The sequence below is a fragment of the Protopterus annectens genome, chromosome 6.part1, assembly GCF_019279795.1.
Source record: "Protopterus annectens isolate FY-2018-M chromosome 6.part1, PAN1.0, whole genome shotgun sequence".
Taxonomy (NCBI): domain Eukaryota; kingdom Metazoa; phylum Chordata; order Ceratodontiformes; family Protopteridae; genus Protopterus; species Protopterus annectens.
The window spans coordinates 62,200,480-62,226,023 of NC_056738.1; the positions used below are offsets into that span (position 1 = coordinate 62,200,480).

General features: G+C 40.1%; 1 protein-coding gene across 3 annotated transcripts in view; it reads left to right on the forward strand.

Annotated features, from left to right (window-relative positions):
- Nucleotides 1-25,544, forward strand: part of SPNS1 (sphingolipid transporter 1 (putative)) — a 1,475,635-nt gene that overhangs the window by 1,247,764 nt on the left and 202,327 nt on the right. For all 3 annotated transcript variants that reach the window (XM_044075481.1, XM_044075480.1, XM_044075482.1), the window contains 2 exons: nucleotides 22,824-22,889; nucleotides 23,156-23,254. In XM_044075481.1, coding sequence (XP_043931416.1) covers nucleotides 22,824-22,889; nucleotides 23,156-23,254 — 165 coding nt within the window. The remainder of the gene's footprint in view (nucleotides 1-22,823; nucleotides 22,890-23,155; nucleotides 23,255-25,544) is intronic.

Genomic DNA, 25,544 nt, shown 5'->3' on the forward strand with positions numbered 1-25,544 from the left:
CATCTCGGCACACTTTGACACAGAACAGCCTCTGTTCTCCCATCCTCTACTCAAACAATTCTTTAGAGGAGCTTCTAATATCAGGCCTCCTAGAAGACTGCCCACCCCAGCCTGGGACCCGAAGTATGTTTTAGAAAAGCTTACTCTGCCCCCATTCGAGCCTGCAGCATCCTCAGAATTAAAGTACCTCTCTTGGTAGACTGCCTTTCTCCTAGCTATTACTTCAGCCAGGAGAGTGTCAGAAATTCAAGCGTTAATGGCCATTGAGCCATTTATCATCTTCCATGCAGACAGGGTCTCCCTGAGAACCAGTCCCTCCTTCATGCCAAAGGTGGTTTCAGATGTTACCCTCAACCAGGCCTCCACCTGCCTGCTTTCTTCCCAAACCCTCAGAACAAGGGGGAAAGGATACTGCACTCATTGGATGTGCACAGGCAGCACAGATTTTATCTGCATTGTACAAAATCATTCAGGAGAACTGCCCAGTTCCTTGTCAGCTTTAAAACAGGGGCACAGGGGAAGCCAATATCCAAACAGACCATTTCCAAATGGATAGCACACTGCATCCAATTTTGCTACTCCTTGCATGGAAAACCACCCCATAGGATTATCAGAATCCATTCCACCAGGGCTAACTCTACTTCCACAGCTTTCTTCAGAGGAGTCCGCACCAGGGACATCCTGGAAGCTACCATAAGTACTTCAGTCCACACTTTCACCAGACCTTACCATGTGAACCTATTCTCAAAAGCCAGGGCTGGGTTTGCCTTTGCAATTCTGCAAGGCATGCTCACCCAGTCGTAACTTTCTATCCACCATTCTCCTCAGCTTTGGGAATCTTCCCAGTTGTTATGACTGCAGCAGTGAAACACAAAGAACATAGTATAGTTGTGTACACTTGCCATAAATGTAGATGTTAGTGTGTATTTACTGCTGCAGTCCTGCTTTCCCTCCCTCCTTCCCTCTGACAATTGCTTTCCTCAGAGAGACAGATATTTCTATGGGGGTCTGTGACCCCAGGACTACTTCTAATGTTTAGGTTGGACTTCTTTTGTTGATTAAGGCAAGAAAAACTGCAGTAATGGCATCACCTGCTCTCCTTTATAGCCCGGACAACCTGACGTCAGCCAGCAAGCAACAGCAGCCAATGCACAAAAACCTTGACTCTGGTATTCGGACTGACTGAGGGCTATCACAGCATGGATAACCCAATTGTTATGACTGCAGCAGTGAATACACTTGAACATCTACATTTATGGTGACTGTACAAAACTGTACTTTTTGATTATTATACAGATAAGTGTCCCATTGGGGAACCTTCCTTTTTACTTATGCTATTTTGTTGAAACTTGTTAGATGTCGGCTGGGAGGGGTACATGCAGTTATGGTAAGCACATTCCATACTACAGCTTTCATACCAACTTTCTTTTTTCCCTAAGCATGGAACAAAATTACAAATCTTGCTTAGTCTGGCAGTTGTTCACTCCCAAAACCCTTAAGTCAAGGCTTTCCTCTTTCAACACATTTCTAGAGACTCAGCATCATAAACACTTGACCCAGTCCAAAATGACCAAATCTGCAATTTCAGATGTCCCTCTTCCAAAGAAGGAAAAGCTAAAGAGGCCCAAAATGGATCCACAGTCCAGTGTTCCAGTTGAGGTTCCAAAACTTGCTATATGCCAGGTTTCCCAGTTGCACTACCAAGACCATACCAAAGGCCAGTACAGGTCCTGAAACCTTGCAGACTGCTGATATGTCCATTAATTTCTGAGGGGCCTCCCAGGGTACCTCAAATTTTAGTTAGGGAAGAGATCTGAGGCTCTTTAATAGAAGTTACATAGGGTTCCGAACATCCACTTCTTATCCATGCAGACATCAAGCCTAAAAAGAAAAAAACAGAAGACTATGCCTGTGGTCTGTCTCTCAGCAGCTAGGGGAAAAAAACAGTAGGTAGATTTGTTACATTGATTGTTCAATGCTATGATGTCTTTGAAATCTCACTGTTTTGCATCTCCATAACCACAGGCTACTTCTCAAAAAACTACCTTGGTTTCCTCTTCCTCTGAAGAAGAACAAGATTACAATTCTGATCATTTTCTAGACTATTTCTCTCAGCTGCATTCTCTTGGACATATCTTTTTGGATGAAAAGGACTCTGTGTCAAAGGATTCCCCTGTTGAGGAAGCTTCTTTGGTGAAAATATCCAGAACATGATGAAAGACTTTGAATGGCAATCCACTCAGATATCTGATGTTCAGAAGAGGAATCACAGCCTCCTGGAAATGGGTACCCCTGTCCCTTCTCCAGTCCCTCCTGTCCTTGAGGCTTTCTAGGATGCCTTTCAGTCCACTGTTCAGCACCTGATTCTCAACCACCAGCTCCTAAAAGACCAGACAGGTTTTACAAGGTACCTGATGACCTAAAATAGTTATAAAATAATCCAGTGGCAGACCCCTCTGTAGTATCTCTCTCTCCAGATAAGCCCTCTAAGCTTCTGCCAAGTGCTAATGCCGCACCTACGGACAAAGATAACAGAGCTATGGATTGATGGGAAAAGAAGGTCCTCTGCTACCCTTGCTTTTAGAGTAATTAACTACCAGACTTAAATTACAAAGTACTTGATCTCCGTCCTACACTCCTTAAACAAGGTTATGCTGGACTGTCCTACAGCAGAGTCAAAGCAACAAATTCAGAGCTTACTATCCCAAGCCAATCAAATAGCCAGACACAGCATTAAGTGCAGTTATGATGCTGTGAACACTACTTCTAGGGCAGCTGCCACTAGATCCGTTATTCACAGATTTCCATGGCTTCAGAGTTAGTCCTTCCCTTAGGTTTTCAAATCAAAACTTTTAGACTGTGCCTTGGACGAAGACTTACTGTTTCATCCTCAGGCTGCCAGTCTGTTCAGAATTCTCCAAGACCAAGGTAAGATTATGTAAGTCTGCAGGTAGGTTCTACTCTCCTCAGTTCCTAAATGCCATAGGAACTACCCATCTAAATCTACATTCTTCATTAGAAAGATCCTAGGGCATCTCAGAAACGGAGAGAACCCCCTTGGAAAACATAATGTGACAAACACCATAAGGAACCTCCAGCAGGGAAGCCTCCTTTTCAAAGCAGAAATGTGTGACTATCTTTGCAGCACCCATCCCCTGTCCTCAGCACCATTACTCCTCTTTCCCAAAGGCTGTCACTGTCCCTGGCCCTGGCCAGGTGGGAAGCTGTTACCTCAGGCAAGTGGGTCCTCCCCATCATCAAGGATGGTTATGCCATGTCCTAGGAAAATATTACCTCTCTGAAAGGCATGCCACAACCTCCTCACAATTAAATGTCCCTTCATGCCCAATTATTCAAGACCTCTTGAATCAGAGCACCATAAAGCAGGTCCCAAAGGACTACTTGAGAAAAGGATTTTACTCCAGGATTTTTTTAGCGCAAGGGAAATAAGTGCAGTAGGGACCCATCCTAGACCTTACTCTCCTAAATACTTGAAGGTACCATCTTTCAGAATGCTCTTTCCCCGTCCTTCTGTCTTCCATTCTTCCCAAGGCTTTCTTAGAATCACTAGATCTGAACGATGCCTACTTACACTTATCCATTTGCTCTTTCTGCAGAAGATTCCTCAGGTTTTCCTGTGGCTTCTCACATTTTCAGTTTACTGCTCTACCTTTTGGCGTTTCCACATCTCCTTATGTGCTCACAAAGTGTCTAGCTCCAGTAGTAGCATTCTGTCGTACTTGGGGAATCATAATTTTCCCCAAGCTAGACAACTTATCGATCCCGTCTCTCTCTCTCAATTCTTCTACAGCATCTGCACTTCACCTTCCAATTCTTGATAGGTCTGGATTTCACCATAAACTACAGAAAATCCCACATAGCTCCTACAGAGAACCTGGTTTTCATGGGCTGCAAACTGAAGACAAAGAAAATGCATGCTTTCCTCTCCAGGAGAAAGTTTAGTCTATCCCATTTTTTCCAAAATCTCCTCTACGACCCATTTGCTCAGCAAGGGAGATGCCAAAAACTTTGGGTTTTATGGCAGCCGTCATCCCTGTGTTCTCCATGACCAGGCTTCATATGAGGAAAATACAGTGGTACCTGAAATCTGTGTGGTCCCAGCACTGTCACCCCTTAGACACCCTGATTCCCTTCATACCTTGTCTCAAATATGAGCTGGTTTGGTGGAAGGGACAGGTCATCCTCAGTCCAGCACTGCCAATCACACCACCTCCTCCTGTTCAAAAGGTTCACACAGACACTTCGGATGAGACATGGGGGAGCATGGACAAGATCACACTGACTGCATGGCAAATGACAACCTGAATTCCTGAAAGAACATATCAATCTGAAGGAAATGATGGCTCTTCTACAAGCTCTTCAGAACTTCACCCACATTTCTGGAAAACCGGGCCACTCCTAGTGTACACAGACAACACCACAGTTATGCGATACATAAACAGGAGGGCACTAGATTTTACCAGTTGTGCAGGTTAGCATAAGAGGCATGGAACTTTTCCACCCAGATGGACATCACAGCCACATACATCCCTTCTCAGGACAGTGTGCAATAGTAGGACCCTAGGCTGCTCCTTGGAGGACCCCCCACAAATGGACATTAAATAGAGAAGTTTTCCAGATGATCACCCTTCAGTGGAGCACTCAGATAGACCTCTTTGCCTCACCAACCAGCCATTGGCTTCTCCACTTCTGCACCAGGGACCCATGTCCCACAGCCAGTACGATGTCTGCCTTTTCCTTACATTGGACAGAGAAGTTCCTCTGTGCTTTTCCTTGTCTGCTTATTCTTTCACAAATTCTTTTCAAGGTACAAAAGAAAGCACCCAAACTTCTTTTACTGGCACCCCTTTGGCTGAGGCAGCATTGTTTTTCTCAGCTGTTCATCTAACAAAAGGAAATTACAGGAAATACTTCTACAACCAGACCTGATTACTCAAAAAAAAGCATTGCTGCTCCATGCATATCTTTCTGCTAGAAAAAGCTTACACTCCATCCTATTGAACCAGCATCTTCCACTTCTCTAAAATTCTGTACTTGGAAGAATATTCTTCTGTTGGCTGTCACTCCTGTTGAGAGTTTCTGAGTTACAAGCTCTAATGGCCATTACCCATTTTCTTATTTTTTCACAAGGACAGGGTGAATCTCAGAGCTACTACAGTCTTCATGCCTGAGATAGTGAACAAACTGTCCCTTAATCAGGCTGTTCACCTACTCACTTTCTTTCCCACTCCACAAAACAGGGAGGGATCTCATATTCTCTGAACATCCACAGGCAACACAGATTTTATCTGGACAAAATTAAATCCTTCAGAAAGAATCTGACTGGGTGTTTGTATCATTTATGAGCCCTACGCAGGGCCAGCCAGTCTCCAAACAAACCATTGCAACTTGGATTTCTAAGGCTGTATCTTTCTGCTACTTTCAGTGTGGTATATCCTACCTTTCTGCTTGAAAACACATTCCACTAGGGCAGTGGCTTCCTCAGGAGCTTTTCACAAAAAGAGTAGATTCCAGGTCCATCTTGGAGGCTGCCATTTGGTCCTCTGTACACACCTTTACCAAACACTACAGAACTGATGCTTTCTCCAAGTCCGGGGCAACTTTTACTAGATCAGTCTTTTGTGAACTGCTCGACAGCTCTTCTACTCAGTAGCCAACCACCCTTCCTTCCTTCTTCAGCTCTGGGAATCACCTGTATGTCAGGAGTACTGCAACAGTAATTTCAGTCAGGAGAAACTACAGTTGTGTAAGAACTCAACATAACAGTAGATGTCCTACTGATCACTGTTGCAGTATGTCATCCTACCCTCCATCTCCTCTTGTCCATCTCACGTCAACTTTCCTTTTGTTCTCCCCTTTGCTTTTAACCTTTACTCTGTTACATGGGAATGGGGGTCTTTTCTTTCCTATTTGAGCTACACCCCTCCTAGTTGACCAGTCTGCCTCTCTCAGTAGTTTTCAGGCTGCTGGCTTGAATATAGTGGGAGGATCCACGCTCATGGAAAACTGTCCTTCTCTCAGCTATCACCTCTGTTAGGAGTTACAAATTGTCATGGCAATTCCCCTTTTCTTAGTTTTCACAAGGACAAGGTGACTGTCATGGCTAATCCATCCTTCATGCCTAAGGTAGTGAACAAATTGGCCCTCAATCAGGCTATTCACCCACCCACATTATTGGAGTAAACATACTGCAATGCATATGAGCTGAGGTCATGTGTCAGACATACGACCTGTGGTAGAGGTACCAGGAAGCCTTGGTACCCTGAATAGATATTAGCGGTGACAACTCGTATGTCAGGAATACTGCAACAGTGTTCAGTAGGACATCCACTATTGTAGTAAGCTCATATAACTGTATTTTACAAAGGTTCTGCTCCACAACCTGTCAAACAGGGTCATGGAAAGCCAGATGCCTTCTACTTCAAATGGACAGACCTCTTCCTGTATGCCCCCCTCCATTACCATTAATCCACAGGGTACTGCTGAAAGTGAGGTCAAATAGACCAAGGGTAATACTCATAGCTCCCTTCTGGCCAAGGCAACACTGTTTCCCCTTTCTGTTGTCTGTCAGTGAGGAGAGATACTATACTCTTCACTTGGTGATAGATCTGCTCACCCAACTCAAGGGTCTGTCATTCATCCACACCTGAGTACAAACAAACTAACACCCTGTAGTATTGGATTCTAACGCCATACAGTCATAGACGGCATTAGGCATAGGTCAACTAGGTGGCCAACTATGATATTGCTGTAGCAGGGGCACTTTTCCAGTATGTATTTGTTTATTTTTTGTAGTAAAGAAATGGCTTCTGTAAATTGTGTTGAATGGATACAGGAAAAATAAGAGAAAGACAAACTATGAGAAAAATAAAGAAAAAAGTTATCTGGATGGTATAGGTAGACCAGGATGGGGGCACCTGGTGGTGTTGAGGGGGTGCTGCGGAGTCCTTTTGCCTAGGACACCACCTGGCCAAAGGCCGCCCCCCCCCATACAGTGTATCTTATTCTACTAGGGTATGCTACTGTACAGCTAAACTAATAACAGATAAAAGTGTTACCACCGAAATGTACAGTAACAAAGAAAAGGAAGGGAACTAGTAGAATGCCACTATGATAGCATCTAGTAGAGATAAGTAAAAAGCAAGTAAGACAAAGAAGTACCACTGTTAGAGGAAAACAGAAAAGGGAACAGATCATCAAAAATTCTTAGAAAGATATATGTGGTAAAATCAATGCATAATGTTTAAGCAGATGAGGATTTATCATAGCTGTTTCCAGTAGTAAACTAAAATAGCACAAACAGAAAAACTTAGAGGGTATGCAGATAAATACAAAGGAAATGTACACAATAAGGAATTCATTGACGAATTTGGAAACAAAGCAGAAGCAATAGAAACACCACCGAATAGAAGAAATAAGTGCATTTTGACAAATATCATGTTCATGTTTAGCAAAACAAAGATGCTGAATGGATAGAGGAATTAAAAGAAACAAGAAAAATCTGTAATATAGAGATTATGAAATGGGAGGAAGTCCCAGACAGAGAAATTGAGACAAAATTAAGAAAAGCTAACTGGATAATCCGAGCCCAAATGCAGCACCTAATTTTTGGCTAAATTATGAACATCTTTACATAAAGATGTAACCCTGAGTAAAAATTGTTTATATCCATAACTTAAACAGACACCAACTTGGTTAACGACAGGAAAAAAACATTTTCTCCTTAAAAGTGAACCTGCAAACCATCTTAAGAACTATAGACCAAAACCTTGCCTTCCAACAATAAATAAATTATGTACGAAAATGTGTTAAGTTCATAGCCATCTAGATAATTCAGTCATGGCTATTAAACAAAAAGGAAATAAAAGATAGTCAAATGGAACAAAAGATCATCTGTTAAACAAAGCTGTAGTAATGATTTGTGAGAAGTTGAAGAACCATAAGTATGGCATGTATAGATTACAAAATAAATTCAACAGTATCACATATTCATGGACTATGGGACACCTACAATTGTATAAGATGCACCCTATATTGATCAGTTACATAGCAGTGACTATGAAACAGTTGCAAACCACTTTACAGCTGAGACATGATAAAGGGCAAAATATTATCTCAAGGGATAAAAATTCAAAGGGAGATATTCCAGGTGAATTTTTGTCATGGCTGCTGCTCTGTCTTGACCTTAACCCATTAAGCAGTTTACTTAATAGGTATTACTTGACTCCCATAAACCAACCATGTTCAAAGACATCTTGTTTATTTTTGTGGATGAGTTAAATTGGATAGCTCATCAGATGAGGATCTGCAACTAGTTACAGATCATTAAAACTTGATCAATTGATATTAGAATGACATTTGGTCTTGATAAATGTACAGAATAATTATTGTACAAACACTTTGTATAAAAGGAAAGCTGCAGCACCTAGACAATATCAGTCTAGGCCAGGAATGTGCTGTAAAGGAACTTGAGCAGGAGAGACTGTATAAATATTTGGGAATAGATGAAGGGCTGCCAATAAAACATGAACAAATGAGAACAAAGATCAGTACAGGATACTTCATAAGATTAAAGCCAATATTGAAAACAACCTTGATATCTAGGATTGAAGTCCAAACTATAAGTAAAATTGCTCTGCCTATTCTAACTTACAACTTTGATGTGTTTGACTGGCCCTGAACTACACTGAGTTGGATGGACAAGAAAAATATGTTGTGCTTATCAAACGATGCATAAAAACCAGTGCATATCAAAATTATATATCTGTCTTGCTCTGAAGGAGATATGGTCTTCCTCGAAAATGATTATATGTATAGGTCTACAGTCATGGTACTGCATACATACTTGCTGACTTCATCAAGTCCAAACACAGTGAAAGTTCTAAACCATGAAGAGAGGAAGTGTAAGATGACATCTTTACTTAGTTTAGCAGAAGCATTTAAGAAAAAAGCAGGAATGAAAATCAAACCAGGAGTAGACATGAATCAAGAACAACTGAAAGTGCCAAAAAATAAAAAAATATAAATATAAAGAAAAAGAGAAATGGAAAGCCCACAAATATTGTGAACTTCTAAAATAACCTCATGGTAACTAAGGTTTGATGCAGGAATGGTTAAGGAGAGGTGAACTGAAACCAAAAAAATATATCCAGTAAAAGAAGAAAATGAAAATCAGGATAAACCGAAGCATGACTGAATCTTTAGAATAAAACGTTTATTGAGGTTAGTGCTTTCACAGTCAGAATGACTGCTTCTTCAGACCAAAATAATTTCTAAACATATCCCAATCTGTTTAAAAATATGTAAACCACCTATCAAAAACTTTGCATTTCAATGAACCAGTCATAATCATTAAAATTTAAAAAATTAAAAATTTTCACTGGTTCATTACATTCAGGAAGCAAATGTCATGTTAAAGTGCAAGTGTACCTATCAGATTCGTTAAACACATAATGATAGTCCAATGACATTGTTTCATGCTGATCCACTGAAGTGCGTTGTATCTTATCCGATATGGGACACTCAGGAAGCGTACACTATAATAAAACCACACTAACACCCTATCAAGAATTTCTAAGTGTTGTGGACTAATGGAGCATCATGCATTTCCTTTTTCCAATGAATGTCATAATGAAATACTTCACTGACTTATCAAACTTCAAAGTATTAGAACGGGCCTATCATAAAACATTTCCTTCTTTCATCTGACTGTGTATTATAAACTTGATCTATCAGGATTGTGTAAGGAACTGTCATGTATACTATCATGCTAAAACAAAACATTATTCAGTGACACTTGTGTTAGTAATATCTGCATGAGATATTAGAAGAAACAATTGAAAGACGATGGAAAATACATCCAGAGAACCAGTTAAACATCCTGAAAATGAAGGTCTTATTAAATACCCAATATCGCCTATCAAATGCATCGAAATGTGGAAATCTAACCAATCGCAATGTATTTCTTTTTCCAAATCAAATCCGTAAGTGTTATAGTAATACAGACCATTACTCTGTAATAAATGTTTATATGATAAATGCAAAGCAAACACTCAAAATTAGCATATCAAAACATCCAGAAAATGAACATACTAAAATTTAAGATCTTTGTAGGTACACTGAATCTACCAGTCAAAATCTGACCATGAGTTTGATCCATGAGCCTTTAGAATGTGTCTGAGTGATGCAGTATAATTCAGACCTGTCCCCCTGTCTGCTGTAAGTTTGATAATCCATCTAAGTTCAGATCTTTCAGTATTATTCTTGGTATCACCTAGGTGAGCCAATGTAGTGAACAGGAATAAGTTAAGTTTCAGTATTATTTGATTTGTAAGTTAATTTTGAGTGTACTTTTTCATTAATTTTACAGGTATTATTAATACATCTGTTATTGAATAAGATACTCATTATATAATTCTGACAGATCAAACTTACGATCAGATGAAAGAGGGTAACATTTTGTGATTGGCTTATCCCAAGATTGTGAAGTTTTGACAGATCGATAATAATATATCCTATTAAGATGTTGATTGGAAGAGAGAATTTTGCTGTGATTGGTAGAATTCCAACACTTAGATGTTTTTGATAGGTGGATTTAGTGTACCTAACAAGACCTTCATTTTTAGGATGCTTTAATACGCTAATTTTGATTGTTTTCTTTGTATTTATCATATAAACATTTATTATAAAATAATGTTCTGTCTTACTATAACACTTATAGATTTGATTTGGAAAAAGAAATACATTGCAATTGGTTAGATTTCCACATTCAGATGTATTTGATAGGCAGTATTGCGTATTTAATAAGACCTTCATTTTCAGGATATTTTAACTGGTTTTCTGGATATTTTTTCCATAGTGTTTCAATTGTTTCTTCTTGTACCTCATACAGACTAACACAATTATCACTGAATAATATTTTGTTTTAGCATTATACTATATGACAGTTCATTACATGATCCTGATGGATGGAGTTTGTAATACACAGTCAGATGAATGAGGGAAATGTTTTATGACTGGCCTGTTCTAAGACTTTGAAGTTTTGATAGGCCAGTGAAGTATTTCATTATGATGTTCATTGGAAGAAGGAAATGTATGATGATTCATTAGTTCACAACACTTAGAAGTTCATGATAGGATGTTAGTGTGCTTTTATTATACTGTACGCTTCCTGGGTGTCCTATAGCCGACATGATACAGCACACTTCAGTGGATGAGCATAAAACAATGTGATTGGACTATCATTGTGTTCAATGAATCTGATAAGTACAGTTGCACTTTGACATGACATTTGCTTCCTGAATGTAATGGTCTAGTGAAAAATTTTCATTATTTATTTTATTGTATTTTAAATTATTAGAATTGGTTTGTTTTAAATGCAAAGTTTTGATAGATGGTTTACATATTTTTAAAGAGATTGGGATATGTTTAGAAATTATTTTTGTCTCAAGAAGTGGTTATTCCAACCATGGTAGCACTAACCTCAATAAACATTTTATTCTGAAGATTCATACATGCTTCAATTTATCTTGATTTTCATTTTCTTATTTTACTGGATATATGTTTTGAGGATTCATTGTTCATCCGGGCACTGGTTGGTTCTTGTTTTTGAAACCAAATATGAAAGGCTAATAATGGTGACCCAAGATATTGGACTTATATATACGATGGTGTACAAAATCTTTAGAAAAAAATAGGAGAAACTGGGAGATGCAGGTTATGCAAAACAAAACTAGAAGCAGTTGCACATCTCATTGCTGAGTGCAGTACATTTGTGGCGGAAGGTCAGTATAGTAACAAATACAGTAATAAGGCAAGACTATTGCTCTGGGGATTGTACAGACACTGGTATAGAAGTAGCTGAGATTAATTGGAACCATGGAAGGCAGAGCATTATCAACAGTGATGAAGTTTATATCACATGGGATCACCCATTACCAACAGTGCAAAACATAGATGCACAAACAGATATATTAGGCCAAGAAAAAAAAGACAAAAGCAAGATTGACCTTTGAAATTGCTAAACCCAGTGATTATAGTGTTTTAGTAATGGAGAGAGGCAAAGTTTGTAAAATACCAGGATTTGCAAGCAGAAGTGAGAGCATTGGTGAATACAGATACCAGACAGTTCCAATAGCACTAGAAGCAATAACCTTGTATACATTCAATACATTGGTTATTCGTGGTAATCCATATTTAAAACAACATTCAGAATTATTTTTTTTAGTATTCATTGGTATAACTCGTAATTGTGAAGTGTGTGCCATCAGAGTGTAAACATGAAAGACATACAACGTCCAGTTATGAAGTAGGATCAAAATGCAGAAATGCCATATACAGCAAGCCACTTATAGGCTGCTCTGTAAAAATATTGTCACCATAGCCATCTCTATACCTATTGATTGATAAAACTAAAACTAGATCTTGATTGGTTGTCCTATAAGCGGCTTGCTGTATAATTTATTTTTGCATTTTGATCCTGTTTCATAACTGAACGTTGTATGTCCTCATGTTTACACTTCAACCGCACACACTTCACAATTATGAGCTATACCAATGAATACTAAAAAAAATAATTCTGAGTGTTATACACACTGAGCAGAGTGAATGAGAGGTGTTGACTACAACTGTTAGCTGAGATATATAAGTATCCTGTTTTTTTATTATTTATACAGATTATTGTTTCTAGCAATTTATATATAGCACTTTTATTGCCTGCTGCTTAGTTTCTTAGTGTATTTTATTTCTATTAACTAATCTGCACTGGTAACTGATTTGTTTGCAGTTAAAAGCATTCTGTATCTTTACAAATCTTTATAGGTTCATAGGTAGGTACTAGGCTATTGGCCCTAGGGCCTATACAAGCCTAGCCAAAAATGTACCCTGGCTTTCGCCACCCAATAAAATTATTTTCCTGTGCCTCTGTCAAGCAGAACCACAGAAGTGATCCCCGGGGTGAATTTCCTATTACCCATCCAATCATCAAGATTTTTCTTGAAGAGTGCTAATGAGGAGCTCTGTTTGACATAGATAGGTAGTCTGTTCCAGAGTATGGGAAGTCTCTGGGACAGGAATTTATCCCTCCAGCATGTTCTGTTTATTGTGGTGACAAGGTTTAGGTCCCCAGAGTGTGTAGCTCGGAGGGATTGGGATTTCTTTAAGTGGAGCATGTCCAACAGCTCTGGGTTTGACATAGCTTTGTATGTTAGGCAGAGATCGCCTCTGAGTAGGTGATATGCGACGGAATAAAGCTGAAGTTTTTTGAGACGGTCTGCGTAAGGCATCAGTTTGAGGCCCAGTAATCCTTTTTGTGAGGTATTTTTGCAGCCTTTCCAGTTGTTATAGATGTCTTGTGAGGTACATATCAAAAGGGGCGTTGTACTCTATAATGGGGCTAATGAGTGATGAGTAGAGGGGAACAATGACCTCTTTTTTTCTAGATGAGAAACCTTTTGTGATGAGGTGTGCCACATGGAAGGATTTCCTGACCACTTTGGCGATGTGATTATCAAAGGAGAGACTACTGTCCACCTGTGTCCCAAGGTCTCTTATCACACTTTCGGTGTTAAGTAGACTACCGCCTATGTGGTAGTTCATGGGTACAGAATTTTTACCAAGGTATATGACAATGCACTTTTTGGCATTGAGCTTGAGACCATGTCTTTGACACCAGGCATCTATCTCAGTGAGGCCCTTTTGTAGGATGTCCACATCGTTAGGAGTTTCAGTTATGGCTCCTAGTTTGCAGTCATCTGCGAATTTAGTTAGCCAAAGACCTTCTGTGTTAGCCTGTACTTCAGAGAAGTAAATACCAAACAGGAGAGGACTCAGGACTGAACCCTGTGGTACTCCACTTGTCACTGGTCTGAAGTTTGATTTGGAGTCTGCTACTTTCACAGTGTGGGTTCTTTCAGTAAGCCAGTTGGCAACCCATCTTGTGACATAGGAATTTATACCTAGTTTAGTGAGTTTATCTATAATTCCAGAGTGGGAGATGGTGTTGAACGCCTTGGCGAAATCTAGATAGGCTGTGTGAACCACCTTACCCTCATCCATGGCCTTGGTGACTATTTCAAAGAAGTCTGTCAGGTTTAGGAGACATGATCTGCCTTTTACAAACCCAAACTGTGTGGGGTCCAGGGTTTGGAGATCTCCAATGCCTTTGTTTATGAGTTCCATGATGATACGTTCCATGGCCTTGCAGACGAGGCTCGTCAGGCTAATGGGGCGGTAGTTCCCAGGGTCTGTTGTGCCCTCCCCTTTGTGGACTGGGATAACTGTCGCGGTGCGCCATTCAATGGGCACAAATCCTGAGGTGAGGCTATGATTGAACATGGTACTTAGGTGGGGTGCCAGTTCATTCTGTAGTTCATGTAGAAGGCAGCCTGGGATGTTGTCAGGCCCCATGGATGCTGTGTTCTTGGCTTTGGAGAGTGAAGTTTTTACCTGTGCAGCCGTGATTACAGGAACTTTGCATTCTTCCGGTATAAAGATGGGCCCTTTAGGGGGTGAGAGGGGGGTAAAGTTAGCACTGAACCTGTCTGCCAGGATGTTGGCAATATCAGTTGGTTCTGTATATTTAGTGTCATTGTGCTGTAACTCAGAGCAGATCTGACTGTTGCCATTGAGATTTTTAACATAGCTATAGAATGCTTTGTGGTTGTCTTTAGTATCAGTGGCAATTTTGTTTTCATAACTAGCTTTGGAGGATTTTATGAGGGATCTCAGCTTCTTACTGAGGCTGACCAGGGAGTTCCTCCAATTGTGGGATTTTACTCTTTTTTGCAACGGTTTCTTTCTTCTGTTGTAGAGTTTGTTTATGGCAGAAGACCAGCGGATTGGCTTCCTTTTTTTGGAGGATAGCATCTTGGTTCTGTTAGGGATAGCATGATCCATGCACTCGTGTAAGTGCTTATAAAGTGCATTTGTGTATGATTCAGCAGTCGTACCTCTATTGTCCATCTGCATGGGTGTCATGAAGTTTGCCACTTCTGTTATCTGTTTAAAAACTTTCATTTTGTAGCTTTCTCTAGTGCTTATTGTCTGTAGGCTATTGTTTTTAGCTGAAGCCATTCTTTACCTTGGCTAGATGGTGTTAATTGTCTGCTGGCTAGTGGGGGCTGCTTCTTTTGTGTTTTTGTAAAAAAAAAAAAAAAAAAAAAAGAGTTGTTGTTCTGGTATTTAGGCCCTAACTTTGATAGGGTTTCTGTCTATACACACTGAGCAGAGTGGATGAGAGGTTGTTGACTACAACTGTTAGCTGAGATATATAAGTATCCTGTTTTTTATTATTTATACAGATTATTGTTTCTAGCAATTTATATGTAGCACTTTTATTGCCTGCTGCTTAGTTTTTTAGTGTATTTTATTGCTATTAACTAATCTGCACGGGTAACTGATTTGTTTGCAGTTAAAAGCATTCTGTATCTTTACAAATCTTTATCTGTTTAAAAACTTTCATTTTGTGGCTTTCTCTAGTGCTTACTGTCTGTAGGCTATTTTTTTTGTGTCCCCACCCTCCCAGTTGGTGTCTTGCTGTTATACTCCCAGTTGGTGTCTTGCTGTTTGTTATACTTGGTGGCTTTGCAGTGGCCCACCCCTACTGTAAATCTGATCTGGGACACTCCTCCCAGTCTAGTGTCATTAGCTCATTCTACCTTATACAGAGAGAACATTTGATAAGGCCTTCTGTTTCTCCTTTTTCCCTTTCAAAAAAAACATTTTTTTGCCTGAATCTCCTTGTGTTCTGACTGTGCTTCTCATTTTGGAAATATAGAGTATATTTCAGAGCATTTATTATAACTGTAATTGCCTTAATATTGCTACAACTCAAGTGCTCTAGGTTGCACTGCATCTGAAGTGTTTGTATGTTTTAGCTGCTTTTCTGTATATATATACTTCTCTGTATATGTAGACTAGCTACTTATTCTGCTGTGTTACTTCCTCTTAAATCATTTTCAGTTGTGCACTTGCCTTCATTCATTTAAAAAACTTTTAAATTGCTAATTTTGTAGAGTTTTAATTGCATTTACTATCTAGGACTACACACTCAAGTGTGTTGGCCTTTTCTGTGTTTATGTACTGTATTATTGCATTGTGTGGCCTGTTTCAACAAAAAAAATACTATCTTGTTTGCTCGTTTCCCACCTTTTCCTAGCTAGTACATATCCCAAGCTTTGCTTGTCTCAGGACTTTATTTTCTGTTCTCAGAGCTATCCAGACCTTGCATTGGTAGAGGGAAGTCCTACTGCCTACCAGTGGGACTGGTGAGCATTGTACTGCCTATCTAGGAGGAGCAGTTTCCAACTCTGAAATTGTAATTTTATTAGCCTTTTGGGCTGATTTCTATCCCTTTCAACTTTCTGGTTAGAAACGCGTGTGTTTGCATATTTTTCACATCGTGCAGCACTATGAGGCTACAGTTAAACTATTCCAGGTGCCAGAAAGTCTGCTCTTCAAATTTACCCTTAAAACTAGCTGGTTTCTCAGTAGTAGCACTAAAATCTGAACCCCTGTAACTAGCACTTGCTCTAGAACCTACTAGGAAGCCTGAAACAGATACAAGCACTCAGCTCTCCTTGTCAATAAGGAGAAATTAATCATAGGCACGAAACAGCCTATAATTGCAAAGTGCCTTGCAAAGGTAAGGGAAAACAGCTCTTAAACTTTACATAAAAGCACCTAAACAGGCATGTCCAAGGGTCAGCTTCCAATGATTTCTCCTGTCCACCTGGTGAATCTGGGCATACTGGGGCAATGTGGCAACTGCCTCATGTACACAGACAATCCTTTCCTCCTACCACCCAACACTAAAACCTGCGAGAGATGCACTTACATAGCCAAACTGGAAGCAAAGCTCTCTCCTGCCAAGATTGTGCTAGACAGTCCAGAGGAGAAGGTTAACACCTGCATCACACCTCAAGCAACTCATAGCCCTTCAAAACCCACACCATCAACACCCACACATAGCAACACTAAACCCACATATGCGGAGGCCCTTAACATTAACCTGCCCAAGCAACAAGGACCTCCGAAGCCGAAACACAAACTAACGCCAGTCACAACCAAAGTGACAAATAGCTCACAACATCAGTGTGCCACCCAACAGCAGCCCCTAAGGCAAGACAATGTACCCAACACTTTAGTCATAGGTGACTCTATAGTCAGGTACACTGATGTCCCACTCACCAGACTGAACAAGGAGAAAATTACAGTCAGCTGCCTGTCGGGTGCCAGGATCCGCCACATAACGCATGCACTCAAGTCACTGCACAACAAGTGCAAATACGACTCTGTCATTGTCCATGCTGGAGTGAATGACTTGAGACGTACCTCCCTGGACTACATGAAAAGAGATATGGAAGAGCTCTTGAATCATGTGACCCAGGCAGGTATGACCCTAGCCCTGAGTAGCATCCTGCCTTCGCCCAGAATGATACCACAGTATAAGGACAAAATGATTGACTTTAACAATTGGCTAAGTGTCCGGTGTCATTCAAAGGAGATCCAGTATTTGTCTGCCTGAGAAGACATGATCGACAAACCGCAATGCTTTGCCAGAGATGGTCTGCACCTGTCACCCCTGGGATTCAGGTTACTGGCTAAAGCTCTTGCCGACCCTGTAGTGCATTTTTTAGGCAAGGTTCAAAGGATAAAACCACCACTGTGACAGATAGAAGCAGGCAAAATCTGAAGGTAATGCTACTCAATGCTAGAAGTCTAAACCTCAAAATGCACTCTCTCGAGGCACTCCTAAAAATGGAGAACATCGATATCTGTGCAGTAACTGAGACCTGGTTCAAGGCTCCAGAGAGCACCCCTGCAATACCAGGCTACAATTCTTACCACACTATTCGGCCACAAAACCAGGACCGAAACACTAAAGGTGGAGGAGTGTCCATATTCACCAAGGATATTCACACCTCCAGGCTAGTTGCCCAACACAATGCATCTGAAATTCTCCAGGTGCAACTAACACTAGGTAAGACTGCAATCCAAACTGTAGCTTGCTACAGATCCCCAACCATGCCCCAAGATTCTCACTACACCTTTCTAAACATACTGGAAAATATTAAGATACAACCAAACACCCTAATACTGGGTGATTTCAACTACCCTGCCATTAATTGGGAAAACTACTCAGGTACAAACTCCTTTTCCCAACAGTTCTTGGAATTCATAAATTCCAATGCCCTGGATCAACTAATCCATTGTTCCACCAGGGGCTCCAATATCCTAGACCTGGTCATTACCAATATGGGAGATAGATGCACCACACCAGTGGTCACCCCCCATTGGTCAGGTCTGACCATAAGCAAATCACCCTTGACATCCACATCCCACCCCCACCCCCCAGTAAGGAAACCTCCTTAAAAAACTTTTTCAAAGCCAACTTCAAGCTACTGAAGTCAGAAGTGACTTACTTCACAACACCCACGCAGACGGGATCTGGAAGTTCGACTGCAGAATCCTACACTAAGGCACTGTACGAGCACATCCACTCGTGCATGAATCGTGCCATCCCAAATAGAAACAAGATGCTCTTCTCCAAAAAAAGGAAGCCAATCTGGTGGTCCCCTGCTATAAACAAACTATACAACAGAAGGAAGAAACTGTTGCAAAAAAGAGGAAAATCCTTGGCTGCAAAAATCTCCCTCACTAGCCTCAGTAAGAAGCTGAGATCCCTCATAAAATCCTTAAAAGCTAGTTACGAAAATAAAATTGCCAAAGATTCCAAAGACAACCACAAGGCATTCTATAGTTATGTCAAGAATCTAAATGGCAATGCACAGATCTGCTCTGAGTTACAACAGAATGGCATTAAATATACTGATCTCAAGGATATTTCCCATATCCTGGCAGATCGATTTAGTGCCAACTTCACCCCACTCTCACCCCCTAAAGGGCCCATCTCAATACCAAAAGATTGCCAAATTCCGATAATCATGGCCATACAGGTAGAAACCGCACTCTCCAAAGCTAAGAATACAGCAACCATGGGACCAGATGACATCCCAGGCTGTGTACTACATGAACTACAAAATGAACAGGCACCTCACCTAAGTGTCACGTTTAATCATAGCCTCACCCCAGGCTCCATGCCCACTGAGTGGTGCACAGCTACAGTTATCCCGCTCCACAATGGAGGATCCACCTTGGATCCTGGGGACTACCGTCCCATCAGTCTGACAAGCCTGATTTGCAAGGGCATGGAACGCATTATCATGGGACTTGTAAACAAAGACATTGGCAACCTTCAAACACTGGACCCCACCCAGTTTGGGTTTGTGAAGGGCCGATCTCGTCTCCTGAATCTGATTGTCTTCTTCGAAGTCTCCAGAGCTGCGGACGAGGGTAAGGCAGTCCACACAGCCTATCTGGACCTCGCCAAGGCCTTTGACACCATCCCCCACTCTGGAATCATAGATAAACTTACTAAGCTGGGCATAAATCTCTACGTTACTCGATGGGTTGCTAACTGGCTTACTGACAGAACCCAGACAGTAAAAGTAGCTGACTCCAAATCCAGCTCCAGACAAGTGACAAGTGGAGTACCTCAGGGTTCAGTCCTGGGACCACTCTTGTTTGGCATCTACTTCTCTGAAGTACAGGCCAACACTAAGTGAGTCTGGCTAACAAAGTTTGCAGATGACTGAAAACTGGGAGCCATTATTGAATCCCCAAATGATGTGGATATTTTACAAAAGGGCCTTACAGAAACATGCCTGGTGCCAGAGCCATGGGCTCAAGCTTAATACCAAGAAATGTATAGTTATCCCCTTTGGAAAAAAACATTTACCCATGAATTACCACATAGGTGGCAGGACACTAAACATCGAAAGTGTGATGAGTGACTTAGGGATACAGGTGGACAGTGGTCTCACCTTCGATAACCACATTGCCACAACAGTCAGGAAATCCTTCTATGTGGCACACCTCATCACTAAGGGCTTTTCATCCAGAAAAAAGGAGGTCATTGTCCCATTGTACTCATCCCTCATTAGACCCATTTTAGAGTATAATGCCCCATTTGGTATGTACCTCACAAGACATCTGCAACAGCTGGAAAGGCCACAGAAATACCTCACTAAAAGAATCACAGGCCTAAAGCAGATGCCATATACTGACCATCTAAAAAAACTCCAGCTATACTCTGTGGCATATCGTCTACTCAGAGGCGATCTCTGCTTAACATACAAGGCCATGTCAAACCCAGAGCTGTTGGACGTGCTCCACTTAAAGAAATCCCAATCCCTCAGAGCCACACGCTCCAGGGATCTAAACCTTGTCTTCACAATGAACAAAACATGCTGGAGGGATAGTTTCCTGACCCAGACTCCCCATACTCTGGACTAGACTGCCCTTACATATCAAGCAGAGCGCCTCATTGGCCCTCTTCAAAAGGAACCTTGATGATTGGATGGGAGATAGGAAATTCACCCTGGGGATCATGTCAGTCACCCTGCTAGACAGGGGCCTGGAGAAGTAAATATTGTGGGAAGAAATATCCAGGGAATTGTTATGGCTAGGCTTGCACAGGCCCTAGGGCCGATAGCCTAGTACCAACCTATGACCTATAAATACAGATTACCTTGACCCACCAATGTATTGAATGTATACAAGTTATTCATTGGAGGAATCGATGAGTACTTATTTCTGACTGGTCTGTGCTATTTTTAGTTGAATGACCATGTTGTTAAGTTTAACAACAACATTTTATTGATTTATACAGCATTTTAAATATTTTTTTGATTTATACAGAATATTAAATATTTTTGAATTTTTTTTATGTATCTAGATTTTTGTTGAAATAGATGTGTTACAATGATCATTTCGAAATAGTATGAAAGCCATTATTTTGTTTTTACTGGTGCATATTAGATACATGCTATGAGTCTTTCTTCTATCATTATTATCACTGGTCGGCAGTCTGACTTGGAGTCAGCTTCTTTCACACTGTGGGTTCTACCTGTGAGCCAGTTTGCAACCCACCTAGTGATATAGGGGTTGATGCCTAGCTTAGTGGGTTTTTCAATGATTCCTGATTGGGGAATGGCATCAAAGGCCTTGGCCAGATCAAGGTAGGCTGTATGAACCACCTTGCCTTCATCCACAGCTCTGGTGACTGACTCAAAGAAGTTGACCAAGTTTACTGGAGAATATTAGATACATGGTATGAGTCTTTCTTCTATTATTGGTTAATTACGCTTATAGTTCGGAATGGGAGATTTCCCTTTCCTTCACTATAGTGCGATCTCGGAGTAGGTACATATAAGTAGGGGGGTGTGGGGGGTGCAGGGGGTGAAGCCCTCCTGCGAAAACATTTGAAAGGTGTTTTTTTGTTTTTGTCCCTTTCATATGTTCAAGTTTCTCTAAATTCGAGATTCTGGTTTCGAGTTTATGACTTTCGAGTTTAGATAAATTCGATCATATGAAGGGGAACCGTGTGTGTGTGTGTGTGTATATATATATATATATATGTGTGTGTGTGTGTGTGTGTGTGTGTGTGTGTGTGTTTACAATCAAAATGTGGAAAATCAAAACAATTTTCCACATTTTGATCGAATTTGATCATTCAGAATTACCAAAATTTTGGAAATGGCAACCACAGAATCGACATTCGAGCACCAGAATTTCCAATGTCAAAAGTCCATGTTTCTAGTAACGTTTTTGCAGAAGGCCAACCCCCTTGCATCATCCCCTCATGTGGAGGGTTATGCACCTCACCCCGCCCCCCCTGCAAATTATATATTCGAACTCCGAGATCTCACTAAAGTGAAGAAAAGGGTAAATTACTCGATCCCCACTGTAGTGCGATCTGTTATCAGAATGTTGATCCCAGATTAGCAAATGGCACACTACCATTCGCTAATGTGGATTCAAACAATTCTGGATCAGTATTACGGAAACTGGAAAACACGCTTTCGACCATCCCAGTTTCACGTAAGTGCCATTCCACTTTTTGATAATTAACCATAAAGCTGAAAGAAACAAATCTAGTTATTCTGAAATTAGTATTATATTCCACGGTTTGTGATACTGTTCAAGTTAATCCCTTGGGGGCAGGGGAGCACTCAGCTGTATAGTATTTGATGTCATACCTAGTGCTTGAGTCACTAAAACATTAATATACCCAATGATTATTTCTTATTATCTGTTTTCATTTGTAAACCTTGGTCTTTTTTGTGGTTGACTAGACCAACAGATGCAACTATAGGTCGTCAGTTTTATAAAAGATTATAATGTAGTTCTAATGTGCACGTAGGTGTTCAGAACAGAGCATGCTCTGCTTTATATAGGATGCCCACACACATATCTCACAGGATAGTGAGCTTTGCATAATGGTAATATGTTTTGTATATGACTTCAATATTACCTCTCAACCATATGGATTTTCGCAGAATGTCCAGATTTTTGCCTCATATTTTTGGTGTGTTCCTCCTAAAATCAGTACCTTTCTGGCTAACAGCTGAGGATTGAAGTCATTAAATAATGACAAACATTTGAGTTTAAGACTCCACATCCTTCAGAAAATTCATGCTAATGCGAAGCCTATTATTCTATCAACTTTCTAAGTTTGTAAGAGCAATATTTAAAATCTGTCCCTATTTGTACCCCCATCATTTTAGGCTTTGTCCAGATTTTTTGTTCTAAGAGATTGAGTGGTAGACAACTCATGTTTACCAACATGAGTACACATTAAAAACTTTAGTACTTTAGTACACACCCAGTATGGGTGCATTAGTCACAAATTATAGCATGGACTGAGTGTAAAATTGTTTTCTTTGCCTTTTATCCCCTAGATTTTCATTTTCTTTGGTGAAACCTTCCTTTCTTTAAACTGGGCAATTGTCGCAGACATCCTACTGGTAAGTAGAAAACAAAGACATTATTTTAAGTGATGTTCTAAGAATGTAAAGCTCAGAGAGACAAAATATTAGAGAAGCGAAATGTGTTTCATGGTGACAGACAGCTACCATTACTAGTGCATTTAATTGAGCAACCTCTCAGCTTATTGGTATGTCTTACTTTCTTTGAATGCCATAGCCGTAATTGCAAGGCAAACTGTATATATATGAGTTACTTGTAGCTTGCCAAAATAAGCCATTTTGAATCTTTTTTCATTTATTTTAAGTATGTGGTTATTCCTACTCGCCGTGCTACTGCTGAAGCCCTGCAAATTGTATTGTCTCATCTTCTGGGGGATGCTGGAAGCCCATATCTTATCGGAGTGGTGAGTATATATTTCAAAGGCTACCTCATTTATATGTTCCAAATATTTTAAGGGTTAATTAGAAGTGACATTTTCTAAATATGCATTTTGATGTAGTTTTCCTACATTATTTTAATTTATAGTGTTAATTGCTTAAGGGCATTTATGTCTGCCTTGCTTTTTTCCTTTGATTTTTTACCCCTTGTTTTAAGGCATTTTCACAAATTAGAGAAATACCTAAGTTATATGAAAGAAACTGTAACCCTCCAGTAAAAGCTGCTTCTTGTCTTAGCAAGTAACCACTTCCTAACTCAGCCTTTCCTAGCTCTACCCATCAGGCCAGTGTATTTGTTTCCTCATTGTCTGTACACCCATAAAAATCTACACAAGTCTCACCAGTTGTTCCATTTTAAATTATCAGTTCTTACTTATTTCTTTTCAGACTAGCCCCTACCATAAGCTTTCTCTTGCATCTCATGGAATTCTGTTCCATAGGTATGTGATGGGCTGCATATGGTGTTTAGCACAGACAGTGCCTCCAAGGAGAATAGGCTACTAATACAAAGTAAGCAATGTTAAAATGTAGTTAAATTAATCAGGTCATCAATGTTATTTTTGATGTCTTTTGATTTGCCATGTTATGAATTTTCATGATTTTTTTCAATAAGTGGTTGCAAACTGTACTGTCTGGTAATAATTGTGATGCATTGTTTAAAACTCTGCGGTTTCCTTTATTCGTATTCTGTAGGCATCTTGATTTAAAGATATTTTTAAACTTTTTTTAAAGAGATTTTCTTTTTCATTGAGGCAAATATTCAAGATGACATGAATGACATTGTATAAATACTTAAGCAAAGTAGGTTAGCATAATGGTTAATATATTTGCCTTACAGACACAAGGTGCATTTTTTGATTTCTCACATGGATTAATTGGCTAGGGTTAAAATGGCCCACGAGGGCAGCTAACCTAGTACTAATCTATGAACCTGTATTTAATGAAATTATCACAAAACAGTACAACTTGCATGGACTTCAACTTGCATCATCTACAGATGAGTTTCACTGACTTGTAAATAAAGTAGACTTTCTTACTTCAGGTTTGGAAACCAAAAAAATGCTGTAGCCATCATTGTTACCTGATGGAATAAAATAGATTAATTACTATGTGGTGCTCCAGCAGTGTAGAGACCCATAAGAATCAAACAAGTGGGTGTCTGATTTAGTCATCTTTCTCTTTCTGGTACATGGGGAGTGGCACATAAGAGCACTGCAGCAGTTTTCAGTGTGCTTTAGAGGATCATTGGGTTTAAAGCCCATGAATTAGACTTGCTCTTCCAAATTTTGGTTATTTGGGATGCCTCTCCACTCAACTAACCAGAAGATGTTTACCAAACAATAATGTATATCCTTTATAATTGTGTTGTGGGGATACAGAGACACACTCTGGTTCATTGTTCCCACTTCCTAAGTGGATTTTAGGTTAACTGCCAAGGTAACCCAGTACTGGCCAGCTTTCAAAAGCTCAGACACCCCCTCCCTCTCTTCCTGTGACAGCTAATTGGCTGAGCATATCCTGAGAGGGAAGCCTTCTGCTGTCACAGAAAGTGAGTGCTTAGTCTTTTTCTGCCATCCAAAGATGAAAGACCTCTGACCCTTTAAAAGGATCCACTGCTGATTTTTCTGGCTTACTGCTCAAATAAGCCCCATTTGTGGACCCTTTCCTCTCATTTTATAATCAGAGTTATTATTCAGTTTCTAATATAATGATGCATTATTTCTGTCAGTTTTTTACAGTAATTCCTGTCTAAATTTCTGCTTGTGGCAGTGTTTGTTTGGCTTCTATATTTCACAAATGTTTTTACTGTTTTTCGGAAAACTTTCAGCATTTCTCTCAGAAGTGCAATGTATGAGTGTGTACTTTTAGATGCTAGGGCCTCTCTCATGCACCCAGGCCTCTCTTTATTGTCGTTACTCTGCTTTATAATTCATCTGTTGACGGGAAAATATTGCAGAACTTGGATTTTTCAGTTTTTGTATATTATTTGCTATATGTGTGACTCTGCTGTGTGTGATTTTAACATCAGATCAGTTTTACCATGAATGAAGTTATTTGAATGTACTGTGGAGATTTTACTCTCTCTAACAAAAAAATGTAGTATTTAATATTGTCAGTTTTCATTTCGTACTTACATATGGGTTCAGATCTGATCTGTCGGATTTGACTCAGCCATTGCAATAGCTCCTGGCAACCGAAAAGCTCTTGGGCACCTTCTCATAACGCATGCCTTCCTGTTACCTCAGATCTCATTTG